The following is a 14,965-nucleotide window of genomic DNA, read 5'->3' on the forward strand; positions in this document are numbered from 1 at the left end:
GCCATACATTGAAGTTCCTATTGAAAATACTAATGATGAGACTGCGAAACAAAATACGAATTGAAATATCAGAAGTGCAATTTTGATTTGTCGCAGACAAGGGAACAACAAATGCGATATTCACAATGACAATGCTGACAGAAAGATGTGTAGAGATGCAGAAAGACCTCTACCAGTGTTTTAACCTTTGATAAAGTAAGACATGAAGATCTATTAAAATGCTAAATAAACTAGACATTGATGGGAAAGACCTTAGAATTCTGAGCCACTCCTAGTCGAGACAAAAGGTGACATAATAGATGGGAAGCACAGTGAGGAAACATTAATAAGAGGAATCCATCAAGAGTGTATTTTGTCACCCGATTTATTCAATCTTTATAGCGAAAACATACTGAGAGAAATTGAAGGCATCAAAGGAATAAGTTTGGGTGGACACAGCATCAACAATCTAAGGTATGCGGACGACACTATATTAATAGCACAATCCGAAGAGACCCTCCAACACATGCTGGATACTGTGGCGGAAGCAAGTGAAAGTAAAAGACTTGCTTTAAACATTTCAAAAACGGTAAGCATGACAGTATCCAAGAACACCTAAGGTTCAACATGCAAGCTACAATGTTGCGATGTACCAGTTAAACATGTTGTTAAATTCAAATATCTGAGCTACTGGATCATATCTGATGGAAGGTGCACTACTGAAATAAAAATCGCCCAACTGCTGCCAAAGTCACCTTCAAGAGATTGTCTTCAGTCATGACCAACAGAAACATTAAAATAGGCACCAGATTCAGAATACTCGGAACGTATGTATGGAATGTTCTATTGTACAGTTGTGAGTGCTGGACAATCACCAACGAGGAAGAGACTAGAGGCTGCTGAAACTTGGTTCCTGGGGAGAATTTTGAAGATATCCTGGACAGAAAAGCAAACAAACCAAGAGGTATTATAAATTGAAAACACAGAAATGGTCTCTAATAAGAACAGTAGAAAAAAGACAACTGAGATCCATGAGCCATGTCTACAGACAAAAAGCAGAATAGAACAGATTAGTATAACTGGAAAGATTGTAGATAGAGGAAACGTGGATTCCATGAACAAAGCTTCTTTCTTAGAACTGCACGCCTGTGGAACTCTGTTCCGTCTGCCTGCTTCCCACCTGACTACAACTTGGATGTCTTCAAGTCCAACGTTAACAAATTCCTAATGAACCGCCCCCTTGAGTAAACACTTTCAAATCTCCACACTAACGTACTGTACTTGCCTTATCCCTGAGTGGCTTCCGGGCCTTGATAAGTAGGGTGACCATGGTGTAAAAAAAAAAAAAAAAAGCAGAGTACAACAGCGAGAAACATACGTTGACAGTCTGAATACCTGGGCAACATCAAAAATGATGAGCAACAATGAATTCATGAATGCCTCGAGAGAGAGAGAGAGAAAGAGAGAGATAGATGATGAGCCACAGCCGTCAATGCCTGTACCAGGCAGGACACGACTTGATGATGATGAAACTAAGTTTTAGTTTGCAAAGTTGGTTTAGTTCCGTTCGTATTGTGTGGAAACATCAAAACAAAAAGTCTACCTCTTCCCAATCTATGCACAGTGATCTCCCTGCTCTAAAACCGAAAATATTTCAAGGGTATTTTGAGAGTTTTTTTGTTTTTTTTCACATAGGCATCACCACTTATCAATGCCTAGAGGCCACTCGAGGATAAGGGTGTCCAGTAGCCAATTGGACAATATAGTAATCGTAAGTAATGAAAATTCGATAAATTTGTTAACTTAAGTGGAACGGCTCATCAAGAACTTGTTTACATTGGACTTGAAGACAACCATATTGTAGTCAGCTGGAAAGTAGGAAAACGGAAGACAGTTCTACAGGCATGCAGTTCTAAAAAAGAAGCTTTGTTCATGGAATCTATGTTTAGGTATAGGTAAAGAGTGGAGGGAATTATTGATAGTGTTTTCAACTAGACGAGTATTTCTTGTGAAAGTTTGGCAAAGACAATAGACCATAGATTGAAGCTCAGTCCAGCACTTGACATGAAAATAACGATAAAGCAAAGACAAACTCGCAACATCTCTTCTGTGAGAAAAAGATTGCAGGGAAAAGAAAAGGACATCTCCTACGAGGCTACAAAGTCTATTTTGAACTCTATCAAGGCAGGACAAGTCCTTTATAGCAGCTCCTGCCAGATGTGGCAACAATACTCCATCCTTGAACGTACTTGGCTCTTATATAGATAGAGAATTACATCAGCAGTGAGATATCTACTGGATCGATAGAAGGATCCCACCATTTTTCCAGCAGCCTTGGCAACGGATTTGATGTATGTGTTGCATTTCAGATCAGGAGTAAAGGTCAAACCCAGAAGCTTGTCAAAACATGGAGCCTCTCCAAGACGAGAGTCATTCATTTCAATGAATGATGCCAGATGGGGATCAGAGCGTTGATGATGTAAAGATAAAAGCTTGGTTTTAGATGCATTAAAAGTAATTTCTTTCCCCATTGTACCATGTGCTCAAGATAAGAGGAGAAAGAATCAGAGAGAACTTGGTCGTTTACGGCCTCATATGTGCTACCATAGATAGTAGTATCATCAGCATAAATGTCTACGAATGATGTAAGGATGTGATTTGGAAGATCATTAATGTAGATCAGGAAAAGAGTTGGGCCCAGGATGGACCCCTGAGAGGCTCCAGCATTAATACTGTGAGCTTCTGATATCTGCCCATCAACAACTACTCTATGAACCTATCAGAGAGAAATTATTTAATAATTGAGAAGACATTTCCAGTTATACCATAGCTGGAGATCTTGTGAAGTAAACCTTTATGCCATACCCTATCAAAGGCCTTTGATATGTCAAGAGCAATTGCCCTAGAAAGGTTGCCTCTGTCGAGAGATTCACTAAATCATTTATTCATATTTTTCCCGGGAAACCCCGGAACATGAGTCCTGCTAGTAAACATATAAACTGCTCTTTGCTTATTTATTTTTTATAATAAAAAAGAAAGTTTAATTTATCAGTGACAGTTTTGACATATTAACTCTAGTTTATTCAGTGAAATACAATACCTCTCGCTTTCTCGCTTCGCTGTTGCTTTGTGTTTTGAAGTCAAGGCTTTGAAATAGGCAATCTATGGGAATTATCCCACTCATGGCCTTGAAGTTCGCAAACACCTGCAATGTGGCAATGTCTGCATGCGTGCAAAGAAGGACAGTTATGTATAAAAATGATATATCTTTATTATTCGTTTATAGCGATGCTGTATGTTTAGTTGAGGTGCATGCTGCAGACGACAGGCCTGCAATGGGAGAAATATTTAACTGAAACAAGTGACCCCACCAAATAAATTGGTTGGTCCTTTGAAATAATAATAATGTTTTCATGGAGATTTCACGCTGTGATAGCAGGCCACTTGAGACTTTGCAAAAGTTTGTTGACCCTAAATGGTTGACCTCTCAGATCAATATTTTTTAAAAAAGAAGATTGGCAAAAAGCTCTAAGAAGCATCTTTTTAATAAAATTAAAAATTTTGAATAAACAAACTGTTTTGAAACCATGTTAAGATGCAAATATTTTATTTAAAAACGTCATCCAAGTAATTGTGAATTACTTAAGACTTCTATAAAGTTATGGCCGACAGAATAAGACCATGCTGCCCTCATGGATTAAATAAAGCGTGTTTTTTGAAATTCTCTGCAGATTCTCAAATTCGACAAAAAGATTCCCGAGTTTGACAGAAAGATTCCCAAATTTGACAAGATGCCCCTGAAGAAGGTTGGAGATTACATCGATCAAAATATTGTGAAAATAACACTTAAGATAAGAACGGTAGTCTGAAGAATCCAAATACAGTAGAACCCTAGGATATGGTGATCCTGGGATACGGTGGTCTTGGCATACGGTTTTTCAGGTTATTATGTAGAAGACAATGTTTTTCTGGCCCCTGGTTACGATATTTGCCCCGCCTTATGGTGTTATTTACAATGTTATTTGATTATATACATGTGTATTATGTACTGTGCTATATTTTGTCATTAATTTTTAATATGTATTGCATAAAATTTTGCTTAGGCCCTGCCATACAGTGATTTCACCTTACAATCCCAAACCCAGAATGGATTAGTGTTTACATTTTTGTTATTAGAATTCTGTCTCTATGTCGGCCATCTTCAAATTTTTCTGATATCTTTCTGTTCCCTATTATTATATGAAAATATTTGGAACACTTGTTAAATGCTGAAATGAATCATTTCTATAAATCCTTCTGGATTCTGAGTCAAGTCTGGCATAAGGCCAAACAATATTTTAACTATGGTGACCATTTTAATACACGTTTGCTGCTGATAACAAGGATTGCTTTCCTTTTGAAAAACATTCAGAGCAAGGAAACTTATTTTTATAAAGAAATTAAAGCGAATTACAATTTTTCTTGTTAACAACATGTGCCAATGGTAAAGCATAAGAAATGGTTAATCAAAATGAAATATGCATATTATAAGACAGAATCCATCAATGACAAGTTTTGAGAATCTGATTGGCTTCTCTTTATATATTAGAAGATAAGTATAAAAGACACGATATATCATAAAATGAAATGAAATGAAGACAAGATTAACCTACTGTTGATTTATATGTGCCTGGCATTACTGGTTGTGCAGTGATAATGGCTTGAATTTAAGTTTAAAATGCAAAAGCTAAGTATCATGGTGAAATTGTGCTTTAAACAGAAGCATTAATTTCGAACGCGTGCCTGTCATATCAAAGAACTCACTGTTGATTTTATATGTTGGGCCTTTTGGCTTGTGTGGTAATAAAACTTCTCAAATGCACTTATGATGTTAGGCTGTGTAGGATGTTAACTTTGGTCAAAATTGCCTGTTCCTTCTTTCATCGGATTATTTCGACTATTGATTATGGATACTTATCAAAGGCATTCTAACACAAAACCCATCTAAGAACACTGCCAGGCACATAAAGTACCTTTGTGTAAAATGTTCATAAAAGTCGACCAAGCCGTTTTCAAGTCTATAGGAAACGAACTCGCAGGCACACAGATACACAAACACACAAAGTTCTTTTTATATAATAGTAGATATAGAGATGTATAAGGTATTCACTAGACAAACTAACAACCGTTGGGCATTCATGACTGAAACTCGATGGACAGATATACGAGAGAGGTTCCAAAAGTAATGCCTCCTATTTTTTCTTATTTCACTCAAATGGATCAGAGTGGATTGCAAATTACATTGATATGATAACTGAACCTATGCATTTATGACCTTAAAGTCACATCTCTCTGTTGCAGATGTTGACAGTGTAAGACTCTAAGAAAGCAACCTCCTGTCATGGACGTGCATCAGAAGCAGAGATGCGTCTTTGAAGTCCTCCATGCGGAAAGATTGAACCAATCAATATTTACCGGCGCCTGTTGAACGTTTATGAAGCTGATGCAGTTGATGTCGTCACAGTTAAGAGATGATACGTCAATTTCAGAGTGATGACAGAGATGTAAGTGACAAAGCACTCCCCAGACGCCTATGCACAGCCACCACCCCATCGATGGCAAAAATGCATTGAGAATGTAGAAAAGTAAAAGGTAGCTCGTTTTAATGAAACCACTCCCATCTGTATAACTCTTCAACTTTTTTAGTTAAAAAATAGGATATATTATTTATGGAAGGGCCCTTGTAGGTTCAACGTTATTTATACCAAATATGATTGAATTTCAGAAAAGATTGTAATGTTATATATTCATTGCGATTGGTTGTTCAATTGTGCTTTTTAGTCTGTATAATTGCTAAATCTGGTCGACGACGCATACTCACTGACAGCGAGTAAAACACAACACAGCTGATCTATAAATAATACTTTGTTTTATTTCACACTGACAACGGTTTTGGATTCTGACGGGTGTTGACATCAGTGAAGGCGCATGGCGGGGGTGTGGAAGTTTCACAGTTAAGAAAATGTGTCTGCTTGTCTTCGCTTTGTGACCGACTCTCCCATTTTTTGTTTGTGTTGATTTATATATACATTCCTTTACTCTGGAATGTTTAATATTTCCCATTGTTTATTGTTTCAATACTTTGACTGATATCCTCTCATATATTTCTGGTCAAATTATGCATTTCAACAGACAATGGTGGAAAGTCTCGCATTCCTTCATGGAATCGATCCGTGTGTACACAAACCATCGGATGTATCTCTTCCCGAGATCACCTGCAAAATATCCAACAGTGAATTTTATTATTATTTTCATGGTTGTATTTCTTTCATGCATATCTTGTTCAACAAAAGTATATTTTTATCATATTTTTCTTTTTTACTTTACTTACAGATTAGTTAATGGACCTTTGAGGCAAGGATTTTACCATTCTACAGAATTTGATTACCAAATAAAATGAAGTAAGTAAACACATATTTTATTTTTAAAAAATTTGTCTTTAAGGATCATGTATTTGAGTCACTTTTGCGTGAAATCGACAATTCATTTCTTATCTGTCTAATACTTATTGTTGGTTAGTTCTTGGCCATGAATTAAGTTTTTCTTTCAGCTGCTTAAATCAAGTGGTTTTATACCTTGTCTGGAGCGATTTCCCTTAAAAAATTTTGGAAAACCCTTTGTGTTATCTTAAAAGTCATTGTTATATTAACCATTTTGGACTATGAGATACAATCATCGGTGCATTGAGATACAATGAGAAACTTACTAGTGCAATTTTAATTGGTTAATTTAAATTAATTATTGAATGATTAATTAAAAGAAATTGAGCCCACACATTTCCTGTTCAAATCCTTTCGGAGTTATTGTGTTAAGTCACACACACACACACACACACACACACACACACACACACACACACACACACACACACACACTGCAACAAGAATGGTGAAAAATCTCCGCTCTGTCTATGGAAACAAAGATCTAAGTGTTCAGAAAATGCCAAGGACGTTATTGTTAAATTTCAGTTCTTTGAAGACGATTCAAAGTCAGAATTGGTTCCACTCTAAACTTTGCATTTTTATTTGACCTTTTTTTGTTTTTTTTAATGAGTGCACATTGAATACGAAATTAGATTCTATTCCGATAGAAATGATGGAGAATATGTCTCGACTATGAATATAAATAAAGATCTAAGAGTTCAGAAATGTCAAAGATGGCTCGTTCAATTACAGTCAGGAAATGTTTCTCTTCAAAGTTTGGGATGGCCCACTTTAATTGACAATGAAGATTTATGGATCAAAAATGTTATAAGCAAATCATCATCATCATCATCGTCATCGCCGTCAACATCATCGTCATCATCATCATCGTCATCATAGCAGCCCTAATCCAATCCATTCATCAGCATTACTGTATACACCTTTTCTTCTGCCAACCTAAAATCGACAGTGGCAAATGAGACAACAGCAGTAGCTATATCAAAACGCACCAGCTCCCAATGAAAGACAAGAGGACCTTTTGGCCAGAATCATCATCATCATCATCATCATCATCCGGTAAATTCACTGAATTTCCTGTCAATTCACTGAATCCTCCGAAACTAAAAGTCATAGAGTGGCGCTAGAGGCCTCAAATGATTGGATCATTTATGGACCGTTTTTTATGTGTCTTTAGAAAAATGTAATTCAAGCCCTAATTTTTTTTTCAATTAAAGGAGCAAGGACCAAGGTTTCATAAAAAACACACACACACACACAAAAGAAAAAACAAACAACGTGGTTTTAAAAAAAACAGGTTTTAAACTTCGAACTTTACAGGTAAATTTCTAAAAAACACTACTTTTTTTGCTTTAAATTTGAATATATTATTTATTGATCTTTTATCTTCAATTTGTGATATATAAAACTTTGGTGAGTAAATTAATTATTTACTTTTTAATAGACACTTGAAAATGGGGGGGCGTGAATTAAAAAAAAACGTTTGTCTAAAATATTATATTCAGTTTTTTGGAAAGGGAATAAAATTTCACATTGACCCTGAAAATATCGTAAAAATAGAATCAATAGAAAAATTTTAAAGTTTAAAAATTGAAAAATATTGAGTTTGTAAAATTAATTAGTTTTTTCAAAAATAAAAAAAAATATTTCTATTACTTTTAAAACAACTTTATTAGTTTATTTTGGAAGTATAATCCATAAAGAAAATAAACAACCCACTTTTAAAAGAGAAATTACGAGATCTACTAGATTGGAGTGTTTATTCGTTGTAAACGTACCCGACAACCTATAAATGTCGACATTTCCAATGTGAATGGTAAGCTGGACTTATGTAAAAAATAACAAAAAGATATACCAAACTGACTTTTTCGTTTAAAAATGGAATTATTTCCCTTTCGTTATTAACTTCTTTTTTTTTTTTTAATAAATATTTTGTGTTTTATATACATAAAGTACAATTGTTGAATGTTACTGTTTTGATAATATTCGTTTGGGGGGTGGCACAATTAAAAAATTAAGAAAGATTAAAACGAAGCGAAATTTAAGTTTCCGTTCCATTTTTACAACAACCGTAAAACAGCGCATACTCAGCAAGTTTTATCGTAATTTATAAGCATTATGTTGAAACACTAAATCAACATTTTATTTATTTTTTTGCATAATTAATGATGGAAGTATTTTTCTGTTTATTTTCTGAACATCTGTTAAAAAAAAATAATTTGTACATTCTCTTGAAAAAAAAGAATCAAAATTTTCTCTACTTTCACATAACTATTTACAGTGTTCATGTAAAGCATTCATCTGTTCTTTTTATAATAAAAATTCCGTTTTCAAAGAGAAACGTTTACTGACAAATTTCTTTATAAAAAAAAGTGCAAGTTTTCTTGAAAAAACAACTTTCACCTAACAATTTATGGTAAAAAATTAATCTTTTTTTGGGGGAAAAAATAACAACTTTTATTGATTAAAAAAATTGCAAAAAATAATAAAAGTAAATAAACGAACAAAATGCAATTTTTCTTGAGGAATGTGTTCCATTTTAACAAACTGAACCACAGCAACGCGTGGCCGGGTACAGCCAGTACATATATATACATATATATGTACAGGTACATATATATATATATATATATATATACATATATATATATATGTACAGGTAAATATATATATATATATATATATATATATATATATATATATACATGTACATGTATATATATGTAGAGGTACATATATATATGTACAGGTACATATATATATGTAGAGGTACATATATACATATATATATATATACATATATATATATGTACAGGTACATATATATATGTAGAGGTACATATATATATACATAGAGGTACATATATATATATATGTAGAGGTACATATATATATATGTATATATGTACAGGTACTTATATATATATATATATATATATATATATATATATATATATATATATACTAGCAGGGGTGCCCGGCGTTGCTCGGGTGTTTGGAGGTGTATGCTGTGCAAAAAAAGCAAAAAAACAAAAAAAATGGTTAATTTTTTAAAACTTTGACCCCTATTATGACCCCTTAAAATTTATTGTTTCGGGCTCAAATCTCTTTATTAAGTTAGATCCAGGTTCAAGAAACCTAAATCTAAAATTTCAAGTATCTAGACTCAAAATTGTCGGAGGAGTTTGGTAGAGTTCTTAAAGGTCAAATCGTTGAAATTTGACCCCTTAACAGCCAAATTTCTGGCTGACACCCGTCACATCGATTTTCCCAAATCTCAGTACCCGGTATTTCAAATTTCGAGTCTATAGACTAAAAATTGAGAGTTATTGCGTAGGGAAATGTACACAGACAGACAGGCACACAGACACGTTCACTTTTATAGATATATAGATATATATATATACATCTTTATATATGTACAGGTACATATATATACACACACATATATATATATATATACATATATATATATGTACATATATATATATATATGTACATATATATATGTACAGGTACATATATATATATATATACATATATGTACAGGTACATATACATATATACAGGTACATATATATATATGTATATATATATATATATATATATATATATATATATATATGTAGCCAGTAGAGTTTAGTTTCCTAGAAGTACATCCAATGAAACAACATGTGTCTACCAAAATAGTGCTCAATGAGTGAACAGAGCAGGTATATTAATTTTATTTATACAAACATTAATGGCTACATATGTGCATACATGTTTCTGTAATCACCCACGTTGGGGGATTACGTCTTCAGGCCAAGAATTACCTTCAAAAGTGACATTTCCACCAAATACATTTTTCTATTTCGTTTATCAAGTTAAAATACAACCTGGGTGGGAGTAAAAAAAAACAAAAACGGTAAAAGGATGAGTGAGGTCTTTGAAGATAATAAACATCTTTTTTCTTTTCCCCTTCCCCCATCCAACCTAACTTTTGGCTTTTTATGGCATAGGGTACTTGAGAGTTTACTTTTCTTGTCTTAGAGTTTGTAAGTTAATAACCTTAGCTATGGTCAACCAAGTACTGACCGGTGCCTTTTAATCTACCTCCACCCATATATTCAAAAGCGAATCCATGCTGAACGCTCTTTGTTTTATTTACTGAAACTAGACAATAATTCTGAAACTACGTAGAAATAAAGTAAAAATTACATTAAGGTAAATAAAACAAAACAAAAACAAAAATAAAAAATAAAAAATAAATAAATAAGAATAAAAATAAATTTAATTAAAACAAATAAACCAACAAAATATGAATAAATATAAAACCCGAAAGTTATCTAAACCCCACATGTACCTATATGCCTGTATCAATACACTTATAAATGTCTACATTTATCTACACCCGCGCATATATAGACACACACATTACAGACATACAGAGACAAATAATAGTGTTTTTCTTTACTTATGTAGCGTGGTAACCTCTTCGTATATGCAATATTATGCTACCCGACTACAGACGGGTGTATATATATATATATATATATATATATATATATATATATATATATATATATATATATATATATATACATACACACACACATATGTATATACATACATACATATATATATACATACACATACACATATATACATATAAACACACACACAACAGACATACACACATATATATACATATATATACATACCCACACATACATATATATATAACATATATATAAACAACATTCGGACATCCATACATTTTTGTAATCTATATTGTTACAACAATTCTATACGAGGCAACCTATTCTAATAGTTCAGAAATATACATGTATATACATACATCTACATACAATAGACACAGAGATACATCCACATGCAAACATACACACAGATATATAGATACAGAGATATATATATATAAACATACAAACATACATGCATACATAAAATACACTTATACATACAAACTCACACAAATATAGACATATACATATATACATGTATACATGTACCGTGCCACCAAATGATACATCTAAAGTAGAAACAGACATGAATACATTTACTATATAAATTCACTTTTTCTATCAAATTCCACACGTCTAGTTATGTTTCATGGCCCCATCCGCTTGTTACACTTTCCTAAGTTGTAGGTTTTTACCGTAAAATTTGACACTACGTAAAAATTTATATCTCCGTAAAAATTTATATTGAATTCAGCATGAATTTCATAGGGTTATCCTCATATTTAACAAACATACTTTCGATGGTAAGGCAGATATACATAAGATGTATCACGATACAATAATAATATATAATAACATATGACAGAAATCAGAGTATTTAGGTTATACAAACCGAGTATATAAGCTTATATATTGTAGTACTTACCTTCATCTTTGTTTATTCACTCTAATACCCTTATTCCCTTTTCTTCCATTCACCCTTCATTCCTTACTTTCTTTCATCTATTTATTTCTTCATTTTTTTTTTTTTTTTTTTTTTTATATTAATAAATTATTTTTCCTACCCGGGTATATAAAGATCATATATCCATACATGCACACACCCAAAAATATCCATATGCATACATTATTACGAGCTTCACTCAAAACGATCTATTACTCATTTAATTCAAATATACCTTCATACAGGTACTTACTTCGGCTAGTAATACCATAACTGCTCGATGAAGTAGAATATCAAGTGACTTACGTAACCCATACGGGTATGATTATAGTTGCGACCTCACTTCAAAGACCTCACTCATCCTTTTACCGTTTTTGTTTTTTTTTACTCCCACCCAGGTTGTATTTTAACTTGATAAACGAAATAGAAAAATGTATTTGGTGGAAATGTCACTTTTGAAGGTAATTCTTGGCCTGAAGACGTAATCCCCCAACGTGGGTGATTACAGAAACATGTATGCACATATGTAGCCATTAATGTTTGTATAAATAAAATTAATATATATATATATATGTACAGGTACATATACATATATACAGGTACATATATATATATGCATATATATATATGTACAGGTACATATACATATATACAGGTACATATATATATACCTATATATATGTACAGGTACATATATATATATATATGCATACATATATGTACAGGTACATATATATATATATTTATTTATTTATTATTTTTAAAACAGTAATCTACGTACACGCGTGTTTCGAGGTCATTACCTCTCGTCAGCGTAGTTCAACTGTTTCTAGGGATCGAACCTCAGACCATGTTTACCACAGTCCGGTGCCTTAACCGTTAGACCATAATACCTAGATTAATTATACTGTTTATTTTTATCGCTTATAAATTTAGATTTTGTTATTGTTGTTGTTTTTTTTGTTTTTTTTTTTTCAAGGGATACATACAGTTAATATTGGCTCCGCCTCAAAGCTCATTTTTTATTTACTTAGAAAGTCGCCCTTTTTAATTTAGACGTATATAACATTATTATTTATTTATTATTTTTAAAACAGTAATCTACATATACGTGTGTTTCGATGTCATTACCTCTCATCAGCGTAGTTCAACTGTTTCTAGGAATCGAACCTCAGACCATGTTTACCACAGTCCGGTGCCTTAACCGTTAGACCATAATCCCTAGATTAATTATACTGTTTATTTTTATCGCTTATAAATTTAGATTTTGTTATTGTTGTTATATACGTCCAAATTAAAAAGGGCGACTTTCTAAGTAAATAAAAAAAAATGAGCTTCGAGGCGGAGCCAATATTAACCGTATGTATCGCTTGAAAAAAAAAACAAAAAAAACAATGACAAAATCTCTCTCTCTCTCTCTCTCTCTATATATATATATATATATATATATATAATGTACAGGTATATATGTATGCATATATATATGCACAGGTATATATATATATATATACAGGTATGTACATAGGTATATATATATATGTACAAGTATACAGGTACATATATATATACATATATATACAGGTATATATATATATATATATATATATATATATACAGGTATATATATATATATATATATATATATATATATATATATACATACATATATATATACAGGTACATATACATATATATACAGGTACATATATATATATATATATATATACAGGTATATATATATATATATATATATATATATACATACATATATATATACAGGTACATATACATATATATACAGGTACATATATATATACATATATATACAGGTACATATGCATATATATACAGGTACATATATATATATACATATATATATGTACAGGTACATATATATATGTACAGATATATATATATATATATATATGTACAGGTACATATATATGTACAGGTATATATATATATGTATATATATATATATGTACAGGTGTATATATATATGTATATATATATATATGTACAGGTATATATATACAGGTATATATATATACAGGTATATATATATATATATACAGGTATATATATATATATATATATGTGTGTGTGTGTGTACAGGTGTATATATATATGTGTGTGTACAGGTGTATATATATATGTGTGTACAGGTGTATATATATATATGTGTGTACAGGTATATATATATATTATATATATATATATATATGTACAGGTATATATATATATATATATATATATATATATATATGTACAGGTATATATATATATATATATATGTACAGGTATATATATATATATATATATGTACAGGTATATATATATATATATATATGTACAGGTATATATATATATATATATATATATATATATATATATATATGTACAGGTATATATATATATATGTACAGGTATATATATATATATATATATGTACAGGTATATATATATATATATGTACAGGTATATATATATATATATATATATATATATATATATATATATATGTAAAGGTATATATATATATATATATATGTACAGGTATGTACATAGGTATATATATATATGTACAAGTATATATATATATGTGTATATATATATATATATATATATATATATATATAGCTGAATGTCTCCGTGTGTGTTTGTCTGGTCACGAATAGGCTCCTTTATGGTTGACTATTTTAAAAAACTGATTACATATAATGATAGAAGATGTATCGAGACACATGAATGGGTATGTTTTATCTGGCAGAACGGTGGTTCATTAAAATTGTGGGTTCTGCGTTCGCGCCTGGTCCACAAAGTATGGAAATAAAAAATTTTAAAATTAAAAAAAAAAAAACGTTTACAAGTGTTTTTTGATATAGATGTACATAATACTTTTATAAGTATGTTTTAACTTAAATAGGGATGGTATAATAAAATTGTGGGGTCCGCGTTCTCACCTGATCTCCATAGAATGGAAATAGGCACAAACTTTAATAAAGACTTTTCATATCTATCTGCGTAAGTATACTTAGATAATTATGTTTCAGTTTGAAGAAATATGGTATAATAAAATTATGGGGTGTTCGTTCGCACCT

At 31.3% G+C, this 14,965-nt stretch overlaps 1 protein-coding gene across 1 annotated transcript in view; it reads left to right on the forward strand.

Annotated features, from left to right (window-relative positions):
- LOC145252766 (uncharacterized) overlaps positions 1-14,965 on the forward strand; it is a 380,616-nt gene that overhangs the window by 131,104 nt on the left and 234,547 nt on the right. The window contains exon 2 of the mRNA XM_080112672.1: positions 6,352-6,419. Coding sequence (XP_079968798.1) covers positions 6,415-6,419 — 5 coding nt within the window. The 5' untranslated portion in view covers positions 6,352-6,414. The remainder of the gene's footprint in view (positions 1-6,351; positions 6,420-14,965) is intronic.

Source organism: Euprymna scolopes, chromosome 29 (genome assembly GCF_053919585.1).
Source record: "Euprymna scolopes isolate OS-2025 chromosome 29, ASM5391958v1, whole genome shotgun sequence".
Lineage (NCBI taxonomy): Eukaryota > Metazoa > Mollusca > Cephalopoda > Sepiida > Sepiolidae > Euprymna > Euprymna scolopes.